We start from the raw sequence: 13,998 nt of genomic DNA, 5'->3' as shown, positions 1-13,998 counted from the left end.
GCACGCCGCTGGAAAACCTGGCGCGTCTTCCACTGTTTTGGCCTTTTGTGTTTACGGCACCGTTCAAACCCAGCTTTCCTTCGGTGCTTTCCAGGAGAAATTCTAGAAAAAAAACATCTGACTGTTATCGGTGATTTTTCACCGCTTTATTGTCATGTGATCATTAGACGTGATCACAACGAAATACAGTTACACATGAAATACACAGTAAAAAAATCTGTAGTTTAACAGACTTTTCACTGTTTATTTTACAGATTTTTCCTGTATTCTTAAGATACAGGAAAATATCAACGAATTGACAAACAGACTGTGATTTTACATGCCAAATGTAAAATAACATGAAAACACTGTAACTGTGAATAACCATAAAATTTCCATTTTTTAAAGAAATTTTTTCTTTTTCACAGAAAAATACAGTTAAAGCTCTACCCTACTGATGTGGCATTTCTCACAGCACTTAGTAAAAGTTTGAACATGAACAACCCGCCTCCCTCCAAAGCCCCGCCCCCTTCCCTCTGCCTGAGCTCTGAGGCTCCTCCTCCTCTCTCCTGATGCGCGATGGAAACGGAGGAGGAAGCAGAGGCGGAGGTCCGGTCCGTTTTGGCGTGTCTGCGGACCCCTCCCTCAGTAATCAGATGCATCATCCACCTGCCGCAGGCCCGCGGCTCCTGTTCCATCAGTAGACCTGTTCCATCAGTAGACCTGTTCCATCAGTAGACCTGTTCCATCAGTAGACCTGGTCCATCAGTAGACCTGGTCCATCAGTAGACCTGGTCTGTGCAGTACTGGGTCAGTGTTTTCACTGCAGTGCCCAGGGGATGGGCGCGCGCACTGTGAACGCACGGCCTCCGCGAATTTTCCGTGGACATTTGAAGTTCCATAGTCCATACAATTATCATCCTACATCATCTTACATGTGTGACACCATGTACATGCACATGTATGAGTCCCACCGTCATAAAAGCTGAGCTTTATGCAGACCTGTTCAGTCCAGTACAGCTGACTTCCGGACTTTTATCTCCATCCTTCATTCATCAGACTCCCGTTTGTGCCCCTCAGTTGTCGTTTCTGTTCATAAATCCGTTTCTTCCCTTCCACATGTGCATGTCAGTTCTATCATACACATCCTAGACAGTAGACTGTGGTCAGTGGTCAGTAGAAGCAGCGCCAGTGAAGCGTCAGATTCAGAGGGACACATGTCGGATGTGAGACGGAGATAATGGATCGGATGCTGGACGGCCGTAATGGATGATTGACAGGAGGCTCAGCCAGGTTCGGCCAATTATTTCATTCGGACCGACTAAAATGATTGGTCAGACTTTTAATATAAATATATGAGAATTAAACATTTTTGAGTTTCAATACCTGGTGGATTTCTTTTACATTTTAGTTTGACACACACTTATTAGGAGCATTTTAAGATGACAAAAGAAAAGTGTAAAAATGCCACATCATACGGTAGAGCTTTAAAATACATTTGCAAATGTATCGTAATTTCACAAATATTCTTTTCTATTTATGAGATTAAACTGTTAATTTAAAGTTTAATACTGTAAAAAAATAATAAAGCAAGATAAAATTACTGACAATAAACTGTAAAAGAAGTATTTGTTCTGTCAGTTTAACCAGACTTGTTTGTTCATTGACAAATATCTTGTGTAATTACAGGAGGTTTCACAACAAAAATGTTGAATAAATGTATATTTGTGAATGTATAACATGTATAAGCACTGATAAACTGTCCAAATACAGTTTTTATCAGTGGATTGTACAACTGAGTCTCACTGAAAATTATTTATATACATATTTACACACACCCACACACACACACACACACACACACACACACACACACCCACACACACACACATATATATATATATATATATATATATATATATATATATATATATGTATATATATATGTATGTATATAGGTCATTTGATTGTTTTAATACATGAAAATATTCTTTATTAAACATTAAAGAGTAAAAAAAATATGCAAAATCTCATGTAAAGTTAGGGCAAAAAACTGTATTTTAATTATGGAAAATTATCATATTTTAATGAAATGTTTATTTTCTGTTATTTAACAGTATTTTTTTTGGCGCCCTAGCTGCCGGAATAATACCGTTTTTTTTACAGGTTTTTTTTACAGTGTAGGATAAAATAATAAATAAAATAGATAAACGCTAAATAAAACTGAATAAAAACTAGCATATGATAAAATAAACCTTTGAATATGTACAATACACAGCAGCAGGCACAACTTAAGGTGATAATTATATTAATATTTTCAATAAAGGTCGACCGGTATGGGTTTTTCTATGGCCGACGACAATTTTTTAAAAATTTGGTCAGCCAATGGTCGATATCTACAACCGTTATTTAAGACACATTGACTGTAAAATACAATTAAACACTCAGATAATTAAGATTTTTATGTACCAATATAAATGAAATTATTAATACACGTACACATAGCACTCTTTTAACATTTATTGAACTTTAAGTGCTGCCCACACAGGTGCTTGATCAAATGTTGAATAACATTTTTACAGCTGATCAAATATCACCTTTCAAAAAAAAAAAAAAAAAAAAATTAAGGCCAATATTGAAAAAATCACTATATTGGTTCGATATATCGACCGTCCAATATATCGGTCTACCTCTAATATTCAAACATTTCATTAGTGAGTCATAATTGTACTCATTGCTCATTATTTACTAATATTTTATAAATTAAGTAATTTGATGGTTTTAAAAAAGTCTGTTGTCGCATTATTTTGTGCGACTGCGTATTAGGGCCACATAAGAAAATAAAAATACTTGTCACTACGAGAATAAAGTCATAAAATATTGAGATAAAACCCATAATTTTCTGAGAATAAAATCGTCATATTATGAGAATAAAGTCGTTTTCCAAAACAAAAACAACTCATAATTTAATGAAAATAATGTGCTTTTATGAGATTAAAGTTGTAATATTTTGAAAATAAATTTGCAATAGTGCGATAAAAAATCATAATTTATAAATCATCAGCCTTAATCCTTGTTGATGACAGAGTTTCCAGTTCCAGCAAACGGAACAAACAAAGCATCAACTTTCACTTCTGCTGGAGCGGGCGACTAATGCGTTGATGGTGGGCGGGGCTAATAGTCTCAGTATTTGGTGGGCGGGGCTAATAGTCTCAGCATTTGGTGGGCGGGGTTAGTAGTCTCAGTATTTGGTGGGCGGGGCTAATAGTCTCAGTATTTAGTGGGCGGGGCTAATAGTCTCAGCGTTTGGTGGGCGGGGTTAGTAGTCTCAGTATTTGGTGGGCGGGGCTAATAGTCTCAGTATTTGGTGGGCGGGGCTAATAGTCTCAGAATTTGGTGGGCGGGGCTAATAGTCTCAGTATTTGGTGGGCGGGGCTAATAGTCTCAGTGTTTGGCCTTTGTGCGTAAACCCCAAATGAAAGTAGAACCTCACACAATGTTCCAGTTCTACATACATTATGTGACGAGTGAGTATGACTTTTTTTCTTGTAAATTATGTTTTTCCTACCTGATTTTAAATTACGACATTATTCTTGTAAAAAAAATTTTTTTGGGGGGGATTCTAAATAATGTGGGAAAAATAAGCAAAACATTTTCTAAAATAAAATAAAAATGATTAAATAAGCAACAAAATTTACAAAAACGGTCAAAGTAATGAAAAACATTTATTTATTTATTATTTATTTGAAATTGGAAGTTGCTGTAATCAAGAAAATGTGCAAAATAATGAACAAATTGAACAAAATTATCAACCTAACCTCTGTCCACTGTCCTTGGGGGAGGTAATGAACATAAATGAAGAAAATAATTAATGAAATTAAGAATGATGAGACGATAAGATGAGATAAGATGAACAAAATAATGCACAAAATTAACAAGACCAATCAGTTTTAAATAATTATGGTGATTAAAAAGGTAATAAATAAATAAACAGATGTCCTTGTGGCTTCTCCAACATTGATTGTCCAGTCAAACCCATGCAGTTGGATCAGTGCCAGTGGATGGACACACTGGGATTATGTTCAGTTCATGACAGACTGGACTGAAAAAGACACTTTTCTTCAGTTTTCTCTGTTTTTGATAAAATAACCTTTGAATTTACTCTGAGTTTTAACGAACATCTACATGATCAGTGAATTAAATATAGAAAAATGCAGGATTTACACTGAAAAAGTACAAAATGCAGAGGATAATATCATAATAAATGGTGTTAAATCATTATAAAACAGTTCGATCTGGACAAACACTGAGCTGTGGATGGACCACAGCAGAAGTGTTACTGGGTCTGTACGCTTATGAAACTGGTTCTAGAACACACAGGAGTGTATTTGGGACAGAAATAACCATGTGTTTAGTGTGTGTGTGTTTTTTTCCTCTGGCTGACTTTGGTTCATGTGACGTTCACGTTACACAAACTCTTCATCATCATCTTCCTCAGCTGTTGTTTGCAGATGCTCTTCCACTCGTCTTCACTACATTATCCTGAACCTCATTTGTGTTTCAGACTCAGAGCTGGGAAAAGTTCTCACACTCTGTACTTAAGTAGAAGTACAGCTACTTATGTGAAAAAATACTCTTGTAAAAGTAGAAGTATTAATTCAACTCCTTTACTTAAGTAAAAGTAAAAAAGTACTATTTCTCATTTGTGATAATGTACAAAAGTAAAAAGTAAAACTACATTTTTCCTTTATTTATTTATTTATTTATTTATTTATTTATTTATTTATTTATTTATTTTTACATTTTTTTACATATTTTTTAAAGTGAAGCAGAAGTGAAAAAAATAAGTAAAAGTAAAAAAGTACTACTTCTCAATTGTAATAAAGTACAAAAGTAAAACTACATTTTTATGTTTTGTTTTTTTTATCGTATTTCACATATTTTTTAAAGGAAGTGGGAGAAAAAAAATAAGCAAAAGTAAAAAAGTACTACTTTTCAATTGTAATAAAGTACAAAAGTAAAAAGTAAAACTGCATGTTTACCTTTTTTTTTTTTTTTTTTTTTTTTTTTACATATTTAAAAAAAAAATTTTTAAGTGAAGTGGAAGCAAAAACAAAAAAAAAATTCATGGATGAAAATAATTTTCAGGACATTTAATGATGATGTTCATCTAAACTGACGGTTTCACCGCAGCCGGTTTGTTAGATTTTGCAGTGAGCTTCACCTCTGTTTACATCTGCCCACAGACGTCACTGAACAGCACAGATTACAGATTTATTGATGGCATGTGTTTTAGCCAGAAATACAGCCCTTAAAAGTGAGTTACTGTGCAGACAGTGCCTTTAATCACAGGTCAGTCCCTCCTCTCCTCTGGTTTTCCATCTGAAGCGACATATTTTCCGTACTGTCACATCCATTTAGTTTGAAAAAGTAACGAGCCTATTCTGAGAATGTACGGAGTAGAAAGTACAGATATGTATGCAAAAGGGGAGGGAGTAAAAGTAAAAAGCTGCCAGAAAAATAAATACTCAAGTAAAGTACAGATGTCTAAAAAAATCTACTAAAGTACAGTAATGCAGTACTTCTACTTGGTTACTTCCCACCTCTGCTCAGACTAAATATTGTGACTAAAGGTTGTTTATTCTGGTTCCATCGTGTTCCATCGTGTTTGTTCCACTGGTTTTTAACTTTGTGTTGGAAAACTCGGAAAATCAGCTCTGATTTACTGCCTGTTATGTGTGAACAGACTCATGACACAAACATTCTGATAAAAAAAAGTGACGTTTGACATTAAAATATAACAAAACAAAGAAGACGTTAAAGCAGAGGTGTCAAACATGTGGACTGTGGACCAAAACTGGTCCATCAAAGAGTCCAATGAGGGACAGGCTGTTAATACACATATATATATCCTACATCGTACATGTACATACTGTGTCTATCTATCTATCTATCTATCTATCTATCTATCTATCTATCTATCTATCTATCTATCTATCTATCTATCTATCTATCTATCTATCTGTCTGTCTGTCTGTCTGTCTGTCTGTCTGTCTGTCTGTCTGTCTGTCTGTCTGTCTATCTATGTATAAGTGCATGTGTGTGTGTACATATATATATATATATATATATATATATATATATACACACACACTGTACATATACATACAAATACATATAAATGGTATTGATTATAATTTTTATTTTTTCATCTATCATTGGTTCATATTATTATTATTTTTGGTTCTAGGTCAAATGTTAAATGTGTCAGTGTGTATTTTGTACTCACTTGGTCGATGGGTGTTAGTGTAGGAATTTTTTTTTCATACAATTTGTTAACTTTTTTTTAAAACCTTTTTTTGTATTTAATCAACTTCAGCCATAAACAAAAAATAGCAAATATTCAATATTTTTAACCCTTTAAATGACATGTTTGTACAACGCTGTATTAGGGCCGCATAAGAAAATAAAAACATCTGTCACTACGAGAATAAAGTCGCAAAATATTGAGATAAAACCAGTAATTTTATGAGAATAAAGTCAAATACAAAAAGACTCATAATTTTACAAGAATGAAGTCATAATATTATGAGAATAAAATCTTAGTTTTAAAAACACTCTTAATTTAATGAAAATAATGTCGTACTTTTATGAGATTAAAGCCATAATATTACGAGAATAACGTCATAATTTAAAAACAGGTGAAAAAATATAATTTACAGAATCCAGTCGTACCCACTGGTCTGATAATGTAGAACTGGGAACATTCTGTGAGGTTCGACTTTCATTTGAGGTTTACGTACAGAGGACAAATACTAAGACTATTTGCCCCGCCCACCAAATACTGAAACTATTAGCCTCGCCCACCATCAACACATTAGCATTAGTCGTCGGCTCCAACAGAAGTAAAAGTTGATGCTTCGTTTGTTGTGTTCGCTGTAAGTGGAAACTGTCATCATCAAGGTTTAAGGCTGATGATTTATAAATTATGACTTTTTATCGCACTATTGTGAATTTATTTTCAAAATATTACAATTTTAATCTCATAAAAGTATGACATTATTTTCGTTAAAGTATAAGGTTTTTAAAACTACGACTTTATTCTCATAATAATACAACTTCATTCTCGTGAAATTCAGGGTTTTATCTCGATATTTTGAGACTTTATTCTCGTAGTAACAAGTGTTTTTATTTTCTTCAGTGGCGCTAATACACGGTCGTATGTTTGTAATGTAAACAAATCATATTTTTTGCTGCAAAAACATGAACATCTTCAATATTCTACAAATAAATGGTATTAGTTATTTTTATTTCTCCATTTTGTCATATGTCAGTGATTAACACCAACACTGGTTCATATTATAGTTATGTTTTGGTTCTAGGTCAGATTTTAAATGTTAAATGTTTGTTAGTGTCGGAATTTAACATCGTCTACATTGGGATGATTTTAATGGATGGATCAGAATTTAAAAATTGAACATCTTTTGAATTCTGACATAGTACAATCCATGATATAACATGAAAACTGAACTGAAATAATGACGTTATTATGTAACAGTTGTGACAGATCCAGTGGTTGCGGTGGTTTTTGTGTACCTGACGGTCCCTGAAGGCATCATGTGGACCCTCAGCAGGTGTTTTAATGCACATGTGGGGGTGGGGGGTTCTTCTTCCTGTCTTCCACCTGTCCTCTCTGCTCTTTGTGTTCATTTGTCGGATGCCGGTAGCTGCAGGGCTTCTGCTCCGCTCATCTACAGACCTGCCGTCTTCATTCTGCGCTCGCGTGCGTCTTTGCACATGTGCAGAACATCCCCCGTCATGTCTCTGAACACGTGTGTCCGTGCGTTTCCATGGTCGGCTTCATATGTGGGGGAAGCATGCAGGGGCGGGAACGTGTGTGCACGTGGTCGGCCCAGGACGGGGGTGGGGCCCACCAGAGGCTGCCGGCGGCTCATTGGTGGACAGACTGGAGGGGGCGGGGCTTCCTCTGAGGGGGGATGCAGGGAGATGGAGGAGGAGGAAACAGGAGAAAAGATGATCAGTTTAACAAACAAACCTGAACATTTCATCATTTTATAGATTTTCCTTTTCTTTTTTGTCAGACATGAAAAAAACTAAAAGTAGATTTGTACCTTTGACATGTTTGGGCTCCAACCTGTGGCCGTCCTCTGAACAGTCACCACATGTTCTGGTTTTATCCAGGAATGACAGACAGCAGGGGATGACTCCGCCCCCTGTTGTCTGTCGTCCTATGGAGGACAGCGTCCCAGGTGTGTGATCAGGTCTAGGATCAGGTCTAGGATCATCCAGGACCACTGTGGTGTGGGATCAGGTCTAGGATCATCCAGGACCACTGTGATATGGGATCAGGTCTAGGATCATCCAGGACCACTGTGATATGGGATCAGGTCTAGGATCATCCAGGACCACTGTTGACAGAACTACAGACTAATGGTTGGACTGGACCTGGTGTCCTTCTCTGACACCATCATCCATCTTGGACAGTGATCCTGCCTGATCTGGACCTGATCTGAAACCTGATCTGGACCTGATCCTGCCTGATCTGGACCTGATCTGGAACCTGATATGGACCTTATCTGGACCTGATCTGGACCTGACCTGGAACCTGATCTGGACCTGACCTGGAACCTGATCTGGACCTGATCTGGACCTGAACTCCTGGTCAGTCTGAATCCATGGATCCTCTGCTCCAGAAATAATGTCTGTGAAGTGGGGACAGTAGAGTCCTGTTGGTGAATTCAGATTCGATGGAGAAAGAACAATCGTACGGTTGGATTTCGTGTTTGTAATTCTATCAAAACTTCTTCACTCGTATTCTGATAAAATACAGACAATACATTTTATGTACGACTGAACTCATTCAACAGTTTACAAATATTAATTTTTTGCACAACTCTGGTCTAATGTGCACACATACTGTATCTGTCTGATGCACATGTATATTTTGACAGCTTCCTGACTCCATACAGTTCAGTCAGAATTGTAGTCAGTTTGATTCTTTTCTAACTTTGTTTTGTCATAAAAATGTGAAATGTGTAGGTCTCAATGAATATATTCAAGTTATGTTTTTTTTTTTTAATTATTATTATTATTCATGTATATTATTCCTTTATTATATTTAATCCATATGTATTGATTATTTATGATTTATGTGTTTTATTTTGACATTTTTATTTAATTCATATTTGTATGTATTATTTGTGTTTTACTTTTATATTTTCATTAATATTTATGTTAATTATTTATTATTTATGTGTTTGGCCACCCCAGGTTCTGCACATTAAAGCTGTTAAATGGACAGTATTTGTCATGTGACATGTCTTTGAACCTCCTCAGACCCAAGAAAGTACAAGTTTTGGCTTTTTTTTATTCAATAATTGCCTATATAGGAAACATCATGATGCAACAGTTTTTTCAGATGCGTTTAAAAAAAAGAAAAAATGGAATGTCCTTTGTGGTGGACAGTTTTTTTTGTGTGTGTGTGTGTGTGGGGGGGGTGTTGTATGAAGTTGTCAAAGTCTTGTCCACAAACATGGACAGAAAACCCACAGCTAGGTCTGAGCAGGTTAAGTCTAACAGTATGTTATGTAATGTAACGGATAGTTTACTTTTGTTTTTAATATGTGTATTATTCTTATGAAGTGGACAGAGTTTATTTTATTTTTGATATGTGCACTATTATTGCTACAAAAAGGACAGAGTTTACTTAAATGTGATATGCTGCTGCATAATTGACAATCTATCTTTGATATGTACAGAAATTTAGTGTTTTGTGGAATTTTGGGTCGGTTGAAGGATGGGGTAAGGGGGCGGTAGATTACAAGTTAAACTTCCTCCTGCTCCTTTTCAAATGTTGGACTTTCTTTTATATAATCCTTTTGTTGTTTGATTTTAATACAAATTTGAAATAAATAAATGAACAAACAAACAATATATATATAAATGCCACAAAACTAATGGAATCATGTGGTATCACCAGCACTAATGTACAGATACTGGGGAAAGAGTTAAAAGAGGAGGGAGAGAGAGAGAGAGAGAGAAAAGGGGAGGGAGTAGAGGAGTGTAAGAGCGAGCAGGGGGAGGAGAAGCTGCATCTTCATCCTCCTCATCATTACCACTACTGGAGCAGAGCGAGTTTGCTCTGTCAGAGTCCAGAAGCTTCAGGACCTGCATCTGCTCCTTCTGCTGGTCTGGACTGGACTGTCCCTGGTGGGGGGGTCTCACATCAGGTCTGCGTCGTCGCCCCCCCTCCTCCCCTTCTTTAAGGAACGGAAGTGCTCTGGTGTTTTCTTTCTGGTGGCTCGGTGCTGGAGCAGAGTGCTTACCTCAGGATTTACAAAGAAGCAGCAGCAGAACAGCACAGGAGGCAAGAAGTGAGGAAGGAGGGGGGGGTCGTGGGGGGGGGTGGAGGAGGGGGTGGGGGGGCGCCGGATGACAAACAGCGAGGGGAGGATGGTTTGCACTGCAGCATCAGACTGGCATCTCCCCCGTCCAACACCGGGGATCCTTTCTTTTTTTTTTTTTTTTTTTTTCCCTGTGGTGGTCGAACACATGCGGCGTACGATGGCGACGCCTGGCTGCGTTCTGTGGACGCTGACAGATTACTGCTGCTTTAAGCCAAGCCTCTGGAGATCAAACGCCGGTTTAGGAGGTGAAGGAGCATAAACGTACTGAAGAAACAGCGGAAACATCCTTAAAATTCACTGACTCCGGCTGTTGTTTTTTTTTCCATTTTCAGTCTGAGGGAGCCACATTTATTTCGGTGATTTTTGATGTAGCATGACTGTGTTAGCAACAGGTTTACTGTTCCGGAGTTTCATCTGCGGAAAAAACTTCCCAGACATTTTCCAAAACAGTAACACAATGCTGCATTTGTTCTACTTTTTGTTTTACCAGACGTGTGTGACGTAGTCTGGGGCAAAACCTTCTTCAGTCCGTGAAGCGTTTGGTTCCAGCCCCTCAAATTTGGTCGATTACCTGAAATTGCGGCAACTTTGCGTCTCTAGAAGTGTTGGTAAAGAGGCTTTGTAGGATGCCGGCTGCCTCTAGCTGAGCTTCCTCCTCCTCCTCCTCCTCCTCTTCCTCCTCTTCCTCCTCCAGTCCAAACATGAACTCTTCTTCCAATGTGAACCAAAGCAGCGGCGCCGCCACCTTTTGCCTGCTGGGCGCTGTGGGCTACTCCCACAGCCTGGATACCTGCGTGCTGGAGGTGGTCGTCATCCTCTTCCTCACCGTCCTCATCATCAGCGGTAACCTGGTGGTGATCTTTGTCTTCCACTGCGCCCCCCTGCTGCACCACCACACCACCAGCCACTTCATCCAGACCATGGCCTACGCCGACCTGCTGGTGGGTGTCAGCTGCCTGGTGCCGTCGCTCTTCCTGCTTCACTACCTCCGAGACCTCAACGAGGAACTCACCTGCAAAGTTTTCGGCTACATGGTGTCCGTGTTGAAGAGCGTCTCCATGGCGTCGCTGGCGTGCATCAGCGTCGACCGCTACATCGCCATTACCCGCCCGTTGTCGTACTCCACCTTGGTGACCGCGTGCCGCCTGCGGGTGTGCATCGTCTTGATCTGGGTTTACTCCGCCCTCATCTTCCTGCCGTCCTTCTTCGGCTGGGGGAAACCGGGTTACCACGGCGACATATTCCAATGGTGCGCCGACTCTTGGAAGACCAGTCCCGGTTTCAGCACCTTCATCGTGGCCGTGCTGTACGCCCCGGCGGCGCTCACCGTCTGCTTCACCTACGGGAGTATTTTCCGGATCTGTCGACAGCACACCAGGGAGATCACGCAGCGACACGCCCGCTTCAGCTCGCAACTGGACGGCGAGAAAGGCGAGCGAGGGGAGCGCTGCGAGGGCTGTCCGGACAAGCGCTACGCCATGGTTCTGTTCCGCATCACCAGCGTCTTCTACGTGCTGTGGATGCCGTACATCCTCTACTTCCTCCTTGAGAGCGCCGGGCTGTACCAACACAAGGTGGCGTCCTTCCTCACCACGTGGCTGGCAATCAGCAACAGCTTCTGCAACTGCCTCATCTACAGCCTGTCCAACAGCGTCTTCCGGAAAGGTCTGGGTCGCCTCTTCAGCCCATTGTTCCCTTCGTGTCTGAGCTGCACGGACGCTAAAAAGGCCCTGGTGCCCGTCAGCCCCCGACCGGATTCACGATGCCAAGTATGAGCGCTGTCCGCCATGGATTTGTTTGGTCGCTTTAGGAGTGCTTTACCGTCGGATGCATCGCACACGTCACAGGGGTTTTTGTCCCGCAACGACATGCGTTGAGGACCCCTGCAGGACGGCGCAAGGAAGGCGCCCGTTGGTCGACTTGGAGGTTGATTCATGGAAACGAGGCTGAAGTTCCCTCTGGTTTTTCACAAATGAAGCTGTGAAGCAGTGACGACGCAGTCACTGAGCCACGTAATTGGGAGTAATCAGATAATTGTAATAATCAGATGTGATGCATTTACATGCACTTCAGAAATCCCTGGTTTAGACATTTCAGTCCATTATCGGATTTCTTTTGGAGTACTTACGTAGTGAAGGTAGAATCAAACTTCCTGTTATTGTTTGGCTATGTTAGGTCTGATTTCTTCTTTTTTTTTTACACATGTAAAGGATACAAATCAAATTAAAAGGTATACGTGCATGAAGACATCAGCAGAAATCAGGTGCGTTAATCTGATTTCTCATAATCAGATTTTACTGTTTATATGATCACTAGAATAATCTGGTTGGATGATGTGAAATTAGCCCAGTGTCATTGGCGTACATATTTAGACCTACATCGGAAAATTCATTAATGTAAACATATGAAGGACAGGGCTTAAGATGGTGCCCTGAGGGATCCCATTTTCAGTTTAATCCAACACATATTTCTGATCGCTTGAATAATCCGATAACTCCGTAAACCAGGTCACGATTGGAGTTTTAGTCTGAACGATATGTTGGATCTGATATGGACTGAAGGATTCGCATTTTGGTTTGGAGGGTTTTTAAAGACTTTTGTGAACTCCAGATGCAAAAAAAAAAGGCGAGTACAACACGGCTGGTGTTGTGCGATCCACTGAAAATGCAAAAAAAAACAAAAAAAAAAAAAACTGAACGCAAATTCTGCAAATTGTCTTTCAGGGTTGAAATACTGATGACGCAAAAAATGTTCTACTTGTACAAGTTTACTGATGTGTTTCCACTTGGATGTGCAGGTTAGGGGTCCAATGACGGGGTTTATTTATTTATTTTACTCGTTCAGAGTGAAAATGGGAGGAATTTGGACAAAGCACATGTTGTTATTAGTGATATTTAGTGTTGCTCCACCTTATAACAGTGACTGTTAAATGAAACCAAGTAAGATTTCAACGTTTCTCATCAGTTTGCACTTTGACCTGTGGGATTATTATTAAAAATACTTGTTTAACTGTTGGCTTCGGGATAAAGCTGCATTGATTATTGATTATCTGATGGTCAGCGGTTCCACCAATCAAGTGTTTTGTTTTTTTTTTTTTACTTATAATGAAGAAAAGCCAAAACATTCAGAATTTTGAGTGTTTTCTGGGTTTTTTCCACCTGTTTGACAGAAATGTGAGTTGTTATGAATAAGTCACCGTCGTTTTTCTGACATTTTTATCGACTAAAACAATCACGAAACAATCAAGGTTAGTCGAAAATGATGATAATCACTGTTGTAGCGCTGATATAACCCAGAGAGGCCTGCATCAGGACCAATGTAGCATGAAAAAATAAAAAAAAAACTAAGAATGATGACGAGGCAGGTCAATAATCGGTCGATCTGTGTAACTATGACAACCAGTCTGAGTCTGAGAGCGTGTTTGGCTCCATGTGAAGCTCACGTGTCCGTTCGTCGATAAGGATTTCTGTGTTTTTGAAGCTCTGTATGTTTATACAGGCTCCGCTTTCATGTGTAAGAATCCACTTTGCCTTCCAGACGTTTCCAGGCGTTAACTTGTGTTTCTCCAGAGCAGGGCTGTCAAACTCATTTT

The 13,998-nt window shown here is 39.1% G+C and overlaps 1 protein-coding gene across 1 annotated transcript; it reads left to right on the top strand.

Moving 5' to 3' along the window:
• The first annotated feature begins 10,685 nt into the window (after positions 1–10,685).
• LOC115425106 (probable G-protein coupled receptor 21) lies at positions 10,686–12,427 on the top strand. The gene has a single exon (XM_030142459.1). The coding sequence runs from the start codon at positions 11,108–11,110 to the stop codon at positions 12,179–12,181; it is 1,074 nt and encodes a 357-aa protein (XP_029998319.1). The 5' UTR covers positions 10,686–11,107; the 3' UTR covers positions 12,182–12,427.
• Positions 12,428–13,998: the final 1,571 nt, after the last annotated feature.

The sequence above is a fragment of the Sphaeramia orbicularis genome, chromosome 9 (assembly GCF_902148855.1).
Source record: "Sphaeramia orbicularis chromosome 9, fSphaOr1.1, whole genome shotgun sequence".
NCBI classification, from domain to species: Eukaryota; Metazoa; Chordata; class Actinopteri; order Kurtiformes; family Apogonidae; genus Sphaeramia; species Sphaeramia orbicularis.
The sequence above is the reverse complement of the archived record's forward strand: the minus strand, read 5'-3'. Positions and strand labels throughout refer to the sequence as shown.